The 16,783-nt window shown below is 29.8% G+C and overlaps 2 protein-coding genes across 2 annotated transcripts; both read right to left on the bottom strand.

Annotated features, from left to right (window-relative positions):
* Positions 1–8,155: 8,155 nt before the first annotated feature.
* LOC123193734 (pentatricopeptide repeat-containing protein At5g48910-like) lies at positions 8,156–10,115 on the bottom strand. Its single transcript, XM_044606818.1, has one exon. It carries the CDS (start codon positions 9,982–9,984, stop codon positions 8,308–8,310), a length of 1,677 nt encoding a protein of 558 aa, XP_044462753.1. The 5' UTR covers positions 9,985–10,115; the 3' UTR covers positions 8,156–8,307.
* A 50-nt stretch (positions 10,116–10,165) lies between these two features.
* On the bottom strand, positions 10,166–12,965 carry LOC123193735 (nudix hydrolase 13, mitochondrial-like). The gene is made up of 6 exons (XM_044606819.1): positions 12,507–12,965; positions 12,343–12,423; positions 11,224–11,338; positions 11,059–11,142; positions 10,771–10,920; positions 10,166–10,640 (listed from the first exon to the last, which is right to left on the bottom strand). The coding sequence occupies exons 2-6, from the start codon at positions 12,411–12,413 to the stop codon at positions 10,395–10,397; spliced, it is 666 nt and encodes a 221-aa protein (XP_044462754.1). The 5' UTR covers positions 12,414–12,423; positions 12,507–12,965; the 3' UTR covers positions 10,166–10,394.
* Positions 12,966–16,783: the final 3,818 nt, after the last annotated feature.

Below are 16,783 nucleotides of genomic sequence, written 5' to 3'. Positions count from 1 at the left end.
ATTTATATATTCAAAATAAATATATATAATTTTATGATATAATTTTTTTTAATCTTTTAAGCAAACCGTGACTAGACCTCCTAACCAATCATTTTCACAGTGGATATAAAATGGAATGTCAAGTGTTAAGCCTAGATTATATATATTACTTAAATAGGGAGGCTTTAACATGGAACACAAATGGAATATAATTATCTCAGCCATGTGCATCCAATTTAAGCAAAAAAATATAATGATATGATCCACAATCCTCCCCAGCTTTTGAAACTCGATGGTTACTTTTTGATAATTTCAATTGTATGAGGCAAGGCTTTTTGTATTTTAATATTAAATTCTTTTCGAAGGTTTTCAGGGAGTGTTGTATGAACACTTATAGACCTTCAAATGAGGGAAAGGAAATTGAAGTTGGGTTGCATGTGAGAATTGGGGACACATTATACGCTTTGCTTTATTGAACAAAACAATCACTAGGAAGACCTACTTACTCAACTCTCATAACAACAATTGGCATGCATATTGCCTCGACCTTTTGGACCGATTATGTGGCATTTCACTATCAATAAAACTATATATACAAATAATAATTTATTATTATATCATTAAGTGATTTTGAATTATAAATGAAATAATAACCAATTATATAATAATATTTTACTGTTTATATACAAATTTGTATATATTATTTTACATATAATATTACCCTTTGACTATATTACATAATCAAATATTATTTTATTTTTAATTCAGAATCACTCAATCATATGATAACACTTATAAATGCGTATACATTTGTATATTTAAAGTAAATACATATAGTTTTATTTTTATTATCTATATCTAACAAATTTTATCAAACATAATAATCTTTATATTTAATAATTTTTTCAATAATCTACTTGAAGATAATTTTTCAATTTTGATAATAAAATATTACTCAAACTAAACACTCCCTTGATGTATAAGATAAACCTATCTGTTTCATTGCTTAATTTATGAAACATTCATAACTATAATTTTACCAAGAATAAGGTCTTGTGTGAGTATGTGTGCACATGTAACAGCATATTATTAATTAATTTGTAATTGAACTTCATAAGATGTTCTTATGAATAATTATAGCATCTTTGAACTTGCATTTTTATAAAAACTTCATTTTGATGTAATTTTTGAATTAAAAACCTCGGCATTCAAACCCTCTATGGAATTAATATGAATTTGAGGATCCAACTCTCAACATTGTTCTTACATTGGAAATTAAAAATTATATGGTATTAGCTATACTTGGCAAAACCCTGGTTCAAACTCCAACCAAAAGTAGAGCACTAAGTAAAGATTCGCATCGACTTTAGAGGAAAGACACATTATTGATTATATATATAAAAGAAAAGGGCACCAAATTTAATGTAAATTAGGTCGACTGGAGACTACTGAATCGTTGGGATTTGCCCTTCATTGTCTCCTTGTTGCTCGATATACGGACTTTGTCTTCCAATTCTTCCATCTTCATCGTCATTCCTTGATGAGTTGTTCTGATCTATACGGCAAACTCAAATCTCGCGGTGATCTTAGAAAAAAAAAAATTACTAATTGACACATAAATTGAGTACATATATCTTTTAATATATAATTAGATTAATAAAATTATATATATAAATAATATATGTATTTATATATAAACAATTATATTTAGATATTATTTTATCTTTTATTTTAAACTATTTAATTATATAATAATAGATAATTATTTATTATATAAAATTATATATATTATTTATGTTATAATATTGTCCTAATTAAATATAGAGATAATATATCATCTTATAATTAAGTAATTTTAAATTAAAAATAAAATAATATATTTTAAAATTTCATAAACATGATAGAGATTTAAACTCAAGGTTTTTTTAGAAATTTTAATAGTTTACCAATTTTATAAACCGTTATTTATATAATAACATATTATTTATATATTAATTGTATATTAAAAAATATGTATATATAATATAACTTATTAATTATAAGTAGCTGTCATGACCTTAATTTGTGGATAGATTTTATTGTTTAGAGAAAGTAACCTATCAATTAGCAATCTCTTAATGTTAATCACTCACGATATAAAGCATTAACTTAGCATGCAACACTTAAGATTGGAGAAGCATCCTCTTAAGTTAGGCAAATGAGACTCCCATGTAAATACAACTCTCTCCATGACTTTTCCAAAATTAGGTCCCTATCAAAACACCAATCAGGACTCCAATTTTGTAATTATGTTTACAATATTCAAAACAACTTTCCAAAGTTACTAATTACATAACTGTGCCAACCCACATTAGAAAATCACTTTGTGTCCAACCTCCACAACATTTATCTTCTTTTCTTTATTTTGTTTGCAGGGTAATGTTCTCATTTACTTCATTTATAAGATTTTTTAAATAAAGTTCACTTGTATCATCAAGATTCCTTTAGAATTAAAGAAGTTACATTTAATAACAAGTTAACAACTCAATATATCTTACTATCATTGGATCATTGAAGATGAATAACTCATAAAAGGTATGAAAAATCAAGTTATAATATCTGGATTTTAGAGGTATACACAGTCTGGTTTTGTGCGATTTGAAAGTTTTTTCAAATCAAATTGAAAAAAATAATTTTAAAAAATTTTAAATCAAACCAAAATCATTTTACATTTCAAATCAAACTGAAAAAAATAAAGTTTGGTCTTACTTAAATTACAATTTAAACCTATTAAATTTATTTATTTTTAAATATATATGATTTAATAAAATTAATGGAATTATAGTTTCCTAAAATCTATTACAAACATGTAAAATAAACTGAAAATATATATGCAAAAGTTATATATTTAATTACTTTTATATATATATATATATATATATAATACAGTTTACAATTTGAAAATTGCTTAACCCGTAACTCAAACTGAAAATTATTTTTAAAAATTTTATTAATCTAAACCAAATTATTTTACAAATTAAATCATAATTTTTAAGTGATTTGATTCGATTTTATAATTTGATCTAAATTATATACACCGTTACCGGATTTCATAAATTAATTACCAGATAACAGTTCTTCTGAGTTGTGATAAGTACAAACATTTCCTAACAACATTGTAATAGCCCTAAACAAAACACATACAGAATATTCCTAAAGCCAACAAATGTGGACTGCAGACTAAGGACTTCAAATCGGAAATGGTCAAGGAGATTGCCATTTCCTCCTTTTACTAAGTAAAAGTTCTCTTGAATCGAAGTGTCTAACTAAAGTTCAATAATTACATAAAATAAGAGTGAAAAGCCAAGAACAAGACATGCCCACATGTGATTTTTAACCTAACATTTTATTTCTCTTTTCGGCTTTAATTTAATAAATTTTTTATCTAACTTACCAGCCTTGTCGAATAAGCATGGACGGCTATAGAAATTGGCAAAAGAAAGCTTTATCACCCCAATTGAGTTAAATTAAAGATTTTAGCTTCATGTGACTTAGATTTTGTCCCTATCATATACTGTTGACTCGAGACTTACCCAAAGCTATATTCCTACTAAAAAAAATGTTGCAAGAACTTTAACTTTCATCAAAAGTTTTGTAACTTGAAGCCAATAGGACTTGCTTATTGAAAGTGAAGATCAATTATTATTTGCAAAATTTAGTGTTAACCATAGGATTAGTTTAATTTATCTAATGGTACACAGGCAAGGTAACATAAAATGTTCTTATCAACAATGAGTTTAATCACAATAATAGTAATCAAGAAAAAATTGAAGTATAATTGATTATAAATCACATAGACATGTACAACAAATACACTTATTACGGTCAAATTTTGGACACTTTTTGTATATAAAAACCATCGAAAAAGGAAAAAAGATACTGGTGGTAGGATTGATGATGTATCAGAGTGAATCATCCAAAAAAATAATCGTCGAAAGAGAAAACAAATTTTTTAGAATATAAATATAATATTTTAAATTTTAAGAGAATGACTGTTAACCTAAAAATATGAAACTTAGATGGTAGTGATGAAAAAATAACTTTTTAAAATTAAGTTTGAAAAAAATTATTAATTTTTAAAATTAAGGTATAAAAAAGGAAATTTTTTTTATTATAAAATTTTTAAATAATATTTTTATTTTTTATAATAATAATAAATTTTAATAAATAAATAAATATTTTAATTTCCAAAGTAAGAATATGAGAATGTAAACCTTGAACAGCAATAAGTCTTTTGGCCTTATTATTATTTAATTTATTAAACAAAATTATAAGATTAAGTAAGAGGAGCCTAGTTAGTTGGTGGGTCCATTTAGAATCCCATGAATCTACACTTCCAAGATACAAGTGAAAACAGATGATATGAAAAGACGTGTAATCAGAAAGAGATTAGAATTAGTCAAAGAAGAACCTCTCCCTTGTTACACGGAACGAAAGAGTAGTTTCAATTAAGACAACTAATACTTTGACCAAAGTGGGACTCCATGTAAGATTTTGCACACATTGCTTCCTTCTTTTGGTCTTGTTTTGTTCTTTTCCATTTTATAAGGACCTTTCTAATCCATGTTCCCACGATCCATAAAAATATTGATAAAACAATTAATACGAAAACCTCTAACATATTCCCACCCAAGCTTTTGTTTATGAACTTTTGTATCTTTTTACTACATAAATTTTACTTTTTTATTCAAAACCTAATTTCGTGAGAAGTAATATGACTATAACATTATACATAAAATTACAATTATTAAATTATCTCGTCTTAAAGCCTACTCTTTCCTCTTTCACCTTTTCCCAATTTCCTCTCACCTTTTACCTTCTCTCATTTCTTCTTGACCATGATATATTACATCATCAATGAAATAGAAAATCTTATAACTATTCAATTTTGTCACTTTTCAATGATATAGTATTCAAGTACAATAGGTGTAGTGCTTTAGGTCACTAAGCCCAAAACTTTTCTCAAATAACAAACTCAAAAAATATAATTCGCTACTAATCCAATCCTTTTATAAGTTAGTTGATCAAGAGCAACGAACCTGTAAGTCAAATTTGCACAATCACCTAAATGCTCGTTCTAGTCTTTTAGGAGAATGTGGCCACATAAGTGGAACCACGATATTTAAAATACTTGACTTGACAAAAGTCTCATTCATTAGTGTGTAAGGTTCAAGTAGCTTACTGTATTCATATATAATGCGGTGCCTAAGTGGCCAAGATTACTAGAGTTCCACATTCACACTCTGGGGTAGTGTCATGCTCTGCTATGCACATACAAACTCCAAGAATGATATAGTCTGCTATGTATTCTTGATGCCTAACGATAACTCATGCCCACAACATTCCAATTGTAGTGTATAAAACATCCTCGAGGACATGGCATGCAAAATTCTTCCATATGCCATGACACCACTTTGAGTAACTAAAAATACAAGCTTTCCATAATTCAAAGAATAGTCATCCTAACATGATTATTCAATAAATGTTCTCAAGTATCCCTTTAGATTATGATTTAAAATGCAATGCATTGTTATTCTTAAGTAGGGGATGCCTCAAAATATTATTAATTTTTTATTATTATGAGTAGTTTATTCTCATATAAATTTTTTTTGTCTTACATAGTGTGCAAAAAATATATAAGCATAACTATTGAACAAAATAAGAAACAGGGATAAAAAAACGAAATTCTATTTCAAGTACATAAGCCGCTATTCTTAGTATGCAAGTACATAGGCAATTAAAGTACAAAACCAAGCAAGACTAGATAGTGTGCTTCCTCGTACATGCCAAAATTTACCAAAAGGAAGATGAGCTATAAGACCATAGAAAAGAAGATCATCTCCAAATTCTTCTTCCTTAGATTCTCTTCATTGCGTAGGCCTAAGGCATGTCAATAGTGGTCAAAGACGACTTAGATTCCCTTGCAAGCAAAGTCATTCCAACACCCTAAGATTCCACTTAATGTTGGATCATTGTTATATCCAATATAAGGATAAAACCTAGTGGTCTACAAAATGTACCAAAAAAGGATTCTAAACAAAATCATCTAAATAGAGATTTTCCAATAAAAACAAGTTGAAATTACTATAGGAATACTTTTGCAGGGAAGATACGAGTTCAAGAAAACGACAAACTTCTTGAAATGCATCTAGAAGCCTTCACTAAATACTTCTTCCCTTTCATTCCAACTCGAGACTTGATGGTAGAGTTAACTTTCACATATAGTTCATCGAAAAGAATCTAAACAATATACTAAGGTGGGAATCACCACACGGAAAACCACTATGGCGAATAACACCACTACTACACCTAGGGAGGTGCATAATAATAGCAAATGTAGATGCAAACAATCATGACCAATCTATCGAAGAATATAAAATATTATCACAAAAGTTGTTCTCTACATTATCTACCTCTACAAACAAACATGACCAATCTGTCAAAGAATATAAAATATTATCACAAAAGTCACTCTCTACATCATGACCATTCAATCGTTCAAATAACAAAAAGACATATGTCAGCTATCCTGAGATGCAAACAATGCATATCTAGTCATATTCATCAAGGAAAAGTAGCACAAACAGATAATACACCACTCAAAACACATGAGATTATGATAATATCAATTTGCATTATTTAACAAAGACACAATAAAATCTTTATGTGACAAATAAATCTCTTGTAGTTCTTGAAGTCCTCTGCAAACTCCAAAAGCTAAGGGGTAAATGCTATGTGATAAAAAAATGTACAATTTGAGGTCAACCATCAAAACGAAGTTAGATATAACGAAAAACAATTCAAAGATAACAAAGATCTAGATACTAATCACCAGTGAGTAGCCATTAGTGACCAAGTAATTGAAATTTGAGAAAGATCCTTTTGTTGTTATCAATGAAAAGTCTCATATCGGATCTTAAATAACAATAGTTACCTAGCAAAAATGTTAACTTCCATATCAATGTAATATTATCAATAAGGGTTAAATTTTGGAAGAGTGGTAAAATTCAAGGGAGGTCTTTTCCCTTTAAAAAGTTATATATAAAGAGGAAGAAGAAAAAAGAAAAGAGGGAGAAGAGAGAAAAAAAGGGGAGAAAACACTTCCAATCATTGTATTATCTTTGTATTGTATTACATATTAATGATAACATTATATATATGTAGGCATTGCGACCATGGAACCAAACCATGCAAAAATCTGTGTTAATTTTTTTACTATTGTACCTTTGTTCACTCATCTTTATTGAAATTTAAAAATCACAAAAAAAATAATATAAAATTTTCACATTTAATAGAATATCACTATATCAACAACAAGATGAAGTGAGATCCAAATTTAGTTTACACATAGCTCAACCATGATAGGATTATTCAGTGAGTTAGTGACAAAATCCCTTGAACTTTCAAAGGAAGAAAGCTAAGCCTAAAGCATGAATTGCTTGGATCAATCACAACAACAAATGAGGATTTAGAATTGGGTTGGATTCAAGTCGAGTCTAACTCTAACTCGTCTAAGCTGAAGCTCGGCTCAACTTGGATGGAATCGAGCTTGAGCTAGCCTAAGGGATATTTGAGCTCAACTCGTTTGAGAGGAGTCAAGCTCCAGTTTAGCTCGATGTTAAAATGACATCATTTTATACGTATTTGTCAAAACGACGTCATTTTAATTGATTCATATAAAATTTTTTTAGGCTCGCAAGCTTAATAAATTGAACACCTTAGAAGTTTGAACTCGAACTAAAAAATATTTAACTCTCAAGTTCAAACTAAACTTGTTTTGGGCTCGTAACAAGCTCAATTTGAATCTAACCTTAATTTAAAAGAGCTAACAACCTCAAAATGTTATCTTAGGACATTGCCGAAAACTCAACCCAAAAAAGCATTCAATATATGTATGGATGAATCTACTTACCACAACTTCCACTAAAAGGGTTTATCAAGGGGAAACAAATCAAATACAAACAATTTGAAGTCAGGGACCTAGTTTGCATCTAAATCAGAGACGCTATTTAGGCAAAGTACTGTTCTACACCTTTAGCCAGGATCATATGCCAAGCAAGTAGATACTACCAATGCAATCATACAAATATTGAAAAATAACTAAGGCAATCATACAATTAATGACTAAGGAGACAGGTAAACAAAATGTTTTGTATTGATTATTTCAGAGAGAAATGAAAATGTATCATGTAATATTCTGTAATGCTAAGATCTAAACAAGGAACAACCATGTCTATGTGATTTTTTGAATAACAATATCAGAATAGAGGGCTAAAGTGGAGGGATTTGTCACCAAAAATCTTGGCAAGAACAAGATCCATTAGTAAAATGATGGAAGCGATTTCGATCTCGTATGATAATTTCTCTGTTAAACTTACGGGAAATATGCTTCATGAAACAATGACAATCATGACAAATTCGAAGATTCTTCATAATCCTTATGGTCTTTCTACCTTTAAAATTAACAAGTGCGAAGGCAATTGCCAACTTTTCACTGTGATAACCAAGACTATGCTCCTTCTCCTCCTCTTCTATATCATGTAGCACGCTGGTTGTACAAGGAAGATAACCTTCAACCCTGAGACTACCAATAATGGACACTAAAAAATCTTTAATTTCATCAGATTCAGGAAGAGAATTATCTCCTGACACAAACTCATGAATAACTCCATCAACATTAAGAAAACTACAGCCAGGTTTCTTGCTTATTCTCTTCTCCCTCATCGAAGTTCTCACCTCTGCTTTCTCAACCCATTTACCAACTCCACCATATGCATTTGATAAAAGCACATAATCACCATCATGACTGGCATCTAGCTCATATATCTTTTCTCTTACTTTCTCTGCCAAGTCAACATTCTTATGATTCACGCTAGCTCCAAGCAAAGTCCTCCAGACAACTATATTAGGCCTGATAGGCATCTTTTCCACAAACTCAAAGGCTTCATTCAGCAAGCCTGAACGACCAAGAAGATCAACCATACAACCATAATGCTCAAGTGTCGGTTCCACATTATATTCATTCTTAATGCTATCAAAAACTTGCCTTCCATCAGCAACTAAACCACCGTGACTACAAGCCACCAAAACAGCACGAATAATAATATCATCAGGCTGCAAACCTGATTCCTTCATCTCATCAAACATCCTCAACGCTTCCCTGCCGCGTCCATGCACTGCAAGGCCATTAATCAATGCCGTCCATGTCAAAACATTTCTGTCAGGCATTTCTTCAAACACTCGGATAAAATCATCAACAGACCCACATCTCGAATACATATCTATCAAAGCAGTACCCAATTGAACAGTAAGCTTCAAACCATTCCGTCTAACAAAACTCTCAATCCATCTCCCCAACTCCAAAGCCCCTAAACTCGAAACCGCAGATATTACACTAACCATTGTTACCTCATCAGCCTTAAAATTCCCAGCTATCTGCATTTGTTTAAACAAACCCAATGCCTCGTAACAAAACCCATTGTTGTTTAAACAAGAAATCATCGAAGACCACGAAACCAAATCATTAACAGTCATTTCATCGAAAATTTGGCGTGCAAATTCAACATATCCCAAACTCCCATAAAAATTAATTAACCCATTCATCACATAAATGTCAGAGTGAAAACCCAGCTTCATTATCAAAGAATGGAGTTCAAATCCCACTTGGAGACAAGAACCGGCTTTAAGAACGAGGGGGAAAGTGTAGTGATCGGGGGGTACAAAACGACGTCGCATGAGAGCAAAGAGAGAGAAGGCGTGGAGAGGAGAGGAGTGGGAATGAGCTCTGATGATAGTGTTGAAAGCCAAAGTGTCAGGCGATGGAATGTGGGCGAAGAGGGAGCGTGCGTAGGATAAGCTGTGGGGTGCGCAGGCAACGCATAATAGCAGGAGACGGTGGATAGAAGATGGGTCGTTGTGGAGACCCGTTTTGAGAAGATGGGCCTGGAGTTTGTACACATTGTTCATTGTTCATGGAAGGACGCCACCACCGTGTCCATGGCCGTGAAGCCGCTGCTTCAACAAAGAGACGGTCGTATTAGATTTTGTGAATAAAACGACGACTGTTTCGCAGAAATAAACTCTTTTAACCCCCTATAGTTTGAGAAATTTCGTGATACCCCCTATTAAAATCCCATCGAAAATAATGTAACGATAAATGAATAGTAGAATGCAATTTCACAAAATCAAAATGAAGGGCAACATTTCAAATGCTTCCTCAAGCAAATCCAAATTTGGTTTAGCCCTTGTGTTTCAGCTTTCATAATTTACAACCTTACTGAGAAAAGTGGACAACAAATTAAATTAGTAGTTTTGTCAAGAAGCTACTTTTCTCCAAGAAATTGAATAGGTCTCATGAATACGATCACACATGTATGTTACACTTGAAGAACACATTTTGTACAAGAATCCTCAAGGTGTTGTAGCCCAGAAGGCTTCTGGGAGCAGCTCGGCAACAACATTTTGCAATCGGATCCAGTGCCGGAAACCGGGATTGTCGGAAGCTCAGCTACTATTTCATTTGTTCCTTGTGTCTTGTTTGCTGTGAATGTTTTCAGAAACTTCTTGAGAGCATCCCTCATCCAATCGTACCGGCAAAATTTGAATGCTTCCTCTACTAAGAGCTATACATTTGCAACACTTTATATGTCATTCATCATATGTAGTACAATGACCATTTTAATAGAAATGGAATCATCATAAATATTTAAGTCTAACAGAACATGTTTAGTGGCGAGAAATAATTTGAGTTACCCATTTCCTTTGATGATTGGCTTGCTCTGGCCATGTCTGAAACTCTTCGGTGACCTCCAATGCAAACATGTAACCTCTACATCCTCCTTCATTGCTGCAGCTGTTTTGGCTACTCTTGCTTCTAAACTCCCAAACTCCAAGAGGATTTTTCTGTGAGAAACCAAAAATCAGGATTCACTTGAATTTTCGCATATAGAACTATCGAAGCCAAGTTGGAATATATCAATGGTTTCTAATAAAATTAAAAATTAATTTTCAGTTCTTTCATGTAGCAAGAAGGGCAATTACACTAATAATTCCTTTGACACCGGCTTCCTCCCAGGCCTCGCGACAAGCAGCTTCGGCAATGGTCTCATCATCCTCCCATCCACCCTAACAATCAAACCAAGGCAAATGTTGATTCACAAATTATAAGAACATGATAATGAAAACGAAAATGCGAACGGTATATACCTTTGGAAACACAAGATCATTGCGATTTGGCGTCGAGATCATTAGCACAAGAACATTGTTTTCCATGTTGCAATTTTGATCATCAGCATTCTTCTGAAACCTGTAAGGAATGCACCTGTTTTTTTTTTTTTTTGGAGTGGGGAGATAAGCATAAAAAACCTCTTAATACTCCGCAGAAAATAATCAGCAGCAACATTGTCAAAAATGAAGAAGAATAAACCTAAAAATTGGAAGTTTCAACACTCAAAAAGCCTTCAAACTTAATCCTATAAAATTAAAAAAAAATAAAAACTATAGTCTTTTCTTAAAAATCAAAAGTATGCCTAGATAAAAAAATTTGGTGAGATTTGAAGTCAATATATGTGGGTCTAACGATCAAAGTTACAAAACAAGTGATTGTTTAGTGTAGTTTACTTAATCCAGAAAATTAAATAAAATAATCGATTATGGTATGTTTATGGTTGTTTATGTGAATAATTCAATTATAAATTATAATCATATTTTAAGATTATTTAAGACATAATTTATTTGAATGATTGGATTTAATGATTTTTTCCCATTTATAGTCCAAAAGCTTAAATATTAGGCATATTGAACATATTAATACAAATGATCAAGTTTTAGGATTATTTGACAAACAGTCACAATTGTATTATGATTCAATAAAATTATGTGCATAATTTTGTACGCAAATAATGATATATCCCCGTGTAATTACATAAAAATTGACAGCTACAACCAACCCCTTTAAGCCATAACTTCTAATCTTCTATATATTAAGCCAAAGCAAGTCTTAAGAGAGCAATTAACACTCTTGATAGACTCACACCAAATATCGAGCGTATATGTATTTATATATTCAAAATGGGTTTGTATAATTTTATTACTAATGGTGTATATATGGTGATACCAGAGAGAATACAATAAAAGCTGTGTCTAGAGCGAATAATGCCATATGCCAGAATGCAGTAAAAACTCAGCCTAAAGAGAACAATATCATATTGGAGTACAGTAAACGCTCGCCCTAAAGTGAACAGTATCATACAAAGGAAACGATTAATTACAAATCAATTCTTAAAAATTTATAAAAGAGATAAAAAGATTGGAGAAATAAAATACCCAGAAACAAGCCTGAGCTGATCTTGATATCTTTGTCTTTGTCTTCCGGTTCTTGCTACCAGAGATGACATCACTAATCAACTGTTTTTACCAAAATGTTAACAAAAAATATTAAATAATTATAAAAAAAATACCAAAAATAAAAATGAACTCTGATACTTCACCTAGAAAATGAATTCAAATTTGCAGAAACTTCATGCAATGCAAGAGCTTGGAACAATAAAGAAGTGGCAACAGACAGAGTCTTCAAAAAGGAGCAAAAGGCTAAGCAAATAAATAGCAATGAGATCAGTCACCAATTACGACTCGATCAGCAGCTTGAAAAGAATGATTTCAGAGCGTACGTTCAGATTAGAAAATAATTGTAAGAATTGTACGAGTTTGAAACACAAAAGAAAAGTAATGTTAAAAATGACTGACTGATGCTTCAGAGAAAAAACAGCTAGAAGAAATTAAGAAGAAGAAGGAGCACGGAATGGACTGGATCAACGGCTTTCAAGGTGATGAAGAAAAGCGTCAATGGTCCGGGATTTATAGAGTCACGGCCGTCATTTCGCCGTGGTTGTTTTTTTTGGATCTCATAATTGTTTCGTCGGTCTTTTCTGACTTCTTCTAGAACAAGATTAACCGTGCTTGGAACCAAAAATTAATTTTCAAGAGCAAAATGTAAATATATCTAATTATATATTTATATGAATAAAATATATATAATATTATTATATAATTAAATATTATTTAATTATTAATTTAAAATTATTTTATTATATAATAATATTATATATTTATTTATTATTTTTAAAATAAATATATATAATTTGTCAATTTGTATGTTAATGTTATTTGTGCGTTGTCACTAAGTTCTATTTAAAATTTACAGTAGTTTGAAGTTACCATCAAATGTGATAAAATTTATTGGACTCAGCATGTGTCATCGAACCGTATTAGTATAATATCAATTTGGGTTTTAGATCAAAATTTATTAACCCTAACTTAATTTAAATTAGGATCGTATTAAAAATTTTTAATCCTAACATAATTTAAACTATGTTTGAGTTGATTTAATATAACCTGAATTGATCCAAAATTGTCTATTATTTTCACTTTGTTTAAATGTTTTTAGTATTCTAATGTTTTCACCAAATTATCCCACCTACCATTAACAAAACACACAACATGGGATTTTAATTTGTTTTATTTACAAATAGTTAATAATTTTAATAACTAAATTTCATTCTCACTACCAAGAAATAAAATAAAATTCAAGAATAATCAGAGTTATTACAAGTTTACAACTATACAGAGATACAACTATATACAATATATAAGTATTTTAAGTGTAATTGACACTTATCCTTTAACATTTTTAAATTTACCAATAATAAATTCTATTATAGTAAGATTTCTTTGAACATTCGGTTCAATTCAGATTACTTTTGTATTAAACCTATTATTACTTGATTTAGTTTCAAATCTATTAGATTGATTTCAATTAAATTTCGTATAAAAAACCTCAATCTTAATCTAAATATTTTTTTATATCATATCATATTATATTTACGGATAATACATATGAAAAATAAAAATATAAAAAATGAATTACTGTTGTTATTATTTTGAAAATATCTATTAAACTTTTTTACCTTAAACTTTAATAACATTTTTTTAAATATTACAAATTTTTATTCTAGTCGTAGGTTTTAAAGGTTGCTTTCACATTATCAACCAAATCAAACCTAAATTTCAAACTTATAAAAAGACTTGGTAAAACTTTCAATAAAGGGGGAAAATTTGACACCGTTTTAATTTTGACCAAATAATTTATTAGTTTAATGTTTCATGAGCATTTTTTTAATTGGTTTAAGTAGGATTTTTCTTTATTCAAGGCAAACATGACCAAATAATTAACATGACATGTATTCATTCTCGTTAAAAAGATTATAATTATCAAAAAAAAAAGTTTAATTTTTTTTAAAAATGCTAATAAAAATATCTAATATAAAAAACCATCTTATCGAGGTAAATTAATATTCTCAAATTTTAAAACAGAAAAAAAAATTTAAGAAATAAGTTACAACGTAATTTGTAATTCTAATTTGACATTAACATCTTTGTCCGTATTGAATGGACAAAATAAACCTGGTACATGTAACAAAGATTCAAACTTAGGTGTTATCTCTAAAAGTTATAAGCTCCACCAACAATTGGCATATTTTGATAGAACTAGAAATTTTAATTAACTTTTTAATTTATGGTATATAATTTTAAGTTCATATGTTTATCGACAAACCCTCAAACAATCTCTAAATTGAAAGTAAATATAAACTCTGATTATATTTAGAATAATAATATACGCACCTACTTTTGAATACATATATGATATGTTATTATATGAGTAACTATTATTTTATTTTTTATTCAAAATCATTCAATTGCTTGAAGATACACATCTAATATATATCTAATTTTGTATTCAAAATAAGTATATATAGTTTTATGATTATATTTATATATATAAATGGAAAATTATTGTAATTCCATGTTAACTTTTAATGATAATAAAGGCCAAAGGATTATTTCCCACCCAAGGTATGCTGCAAACCCAAGTTTTCCTCCTTAAACTTTGATAATCCTAAATGCTCACTCATAAGCAGTTAAAATTAAAGGTAGTAAGGGTAAAATTATCATTTTTTCTATAATATTAAAAATAAACTAAAATATAATCTTTTTTTGTCCCTCTAAACTTTAAAAACTAAAAGTTTCCCCCAACCTAAGTTTTAAAAAATGACAGTCTCACCCTAGGGTTTCATTTTAAAATCTCTGATTTTATTACTGACAGTCTCTCCCTCCCGAAGCATCTTCTCTTCTCTCTAACGGTCTCTCTCCTCCTATTTGGATGTCCAATCAACGTCAAAGGAGTTGTGGAAGACAAAGAGCTTTGTCGGGGTTCATCTTCCTAGACGAAGATGATAGTTTCGTCTTCGTCTTGGAGGATGACAACTTCGTCTTTGTCAATTAGGCGTCTAAATGGGAGGAGAGAGACCGTTGGAGGGAGTGGATGCTTCGGGAGGGAGAGACTGCCAGTAATAGAGCCGAAGATGACATCAGAGATTTCAAAACGAAACCTTAAGGTAAAACTGCTATTTTTTAAAACTTAGGTTGGAGAAAATTTTTAGTTTTTAAAGCTTAAGGGGACAAAAAGAGATAAAATTTCAAGAAATTAGCATTTTGTTAATTTTAATTGTTCATGAATAGATATTTAAGATTATTAAAATTAAAAAGAGAAAACCTAAAAATACAACATACCTTGGGTGGGAAATAATCTTTTGGCCGATAATAAAATCAAATGTGCAAATTCAATAGTGGGTCCTCAATCCACCTTGGAAAATGACTCACATATAGACAATACATTTGGAAGGAACTCAATTTAAAATTTAATTATCTATTTTAATAAAATTAAAAAATTTTCCACCGGATTTGGATTGACAATTGCGATAATACATGCTCATGACCTAGCTGATTACATCATAGGAAAATTCTCAAGTTAAAAAAAAAAAAAAAATGTTTATATGTTGTTCAAAATAGGACAACAAAAACTACCACATAAACCAAACATATAAAACAAAAGGCGTTTACTTAGATTCGATCAACTCTTCAATAAGACAAAAGCCGCTTACTCAGGTCAACTCTTGGAAATTAAAAAAAAATTAAAAATTTGGATAAACCGAAGATTTTTCAACACACGTGAAACTTTAATGGGTCCTTATTTTAGTTGTCAATCTGTAAACCACAAAAAGACTTTGCCAAGTTGCTCTTTCAAGTTGCAAGATAGGTATAGGTAAGGTAACACCATTTTCATTGCCGTCCACCACCCTACTCTCTTAAGTCTTAGTCAGGATGTTTGTTAAAACAGTGGGCTATAGTCGGATAGCTTGATCAAATGTTATTTTATATCTTAAATGGCTACAAATGTATACAAAAAAAGAAAAGAAAAGATTATTTTAATTAATATCCCCCTAATTAGACTGCTAATTGATAAATTTATTATTAAGTCAAAATATAAACCCTAATTATACATAAGCCGTTTCATGTTTCTTGTAGCTATTCTCCTTTAATGTTATTTAGTTAATACATGATAAACAATATTGTATATATTTTAAAGATACTATGTTTAATTTGATCGATAAGTTTTTAATACATATTGGGTGTGTGTATGATTTGATTTGATTTGATATGATTTGAAAGTTTTTTCAAACTAAATTATAAAATTATAATTTAAACTTATTAAAATCATTCTATTTTTAATATATATTATTTAATAAAATTAATTAAGTTATAGTTTTCTAAAAAATAATATAAATACGTAAAATAATTATGAAATATATATACACAAAATAATAAAATAAATATAAAAAAATAAATGTACATGTAATTGTTTATCAAA

The sequence above is a fragment of the Mangifera indica genome, chromosome 12 (genome assembly GCF_011075055.1).
Source record: "Mangifera indica cultivar Alphonso chromosome 12, CATAS_Mindica_2.1, whole genome shotgun sequence".
NCBI classification, from domain to species: domain Eukaryota; kingdom Viridiplantae; phylum Streptophyta; class Magnoliopsida; order Sapindales; family Anacardiaceae; genus Mangifera; species Mangifera indica.
The sequence above is the reverse complement of the archived record's forward strand: the minus strand, read 5'-3'. Positions and strand labels throughout refer to the sequence as shown.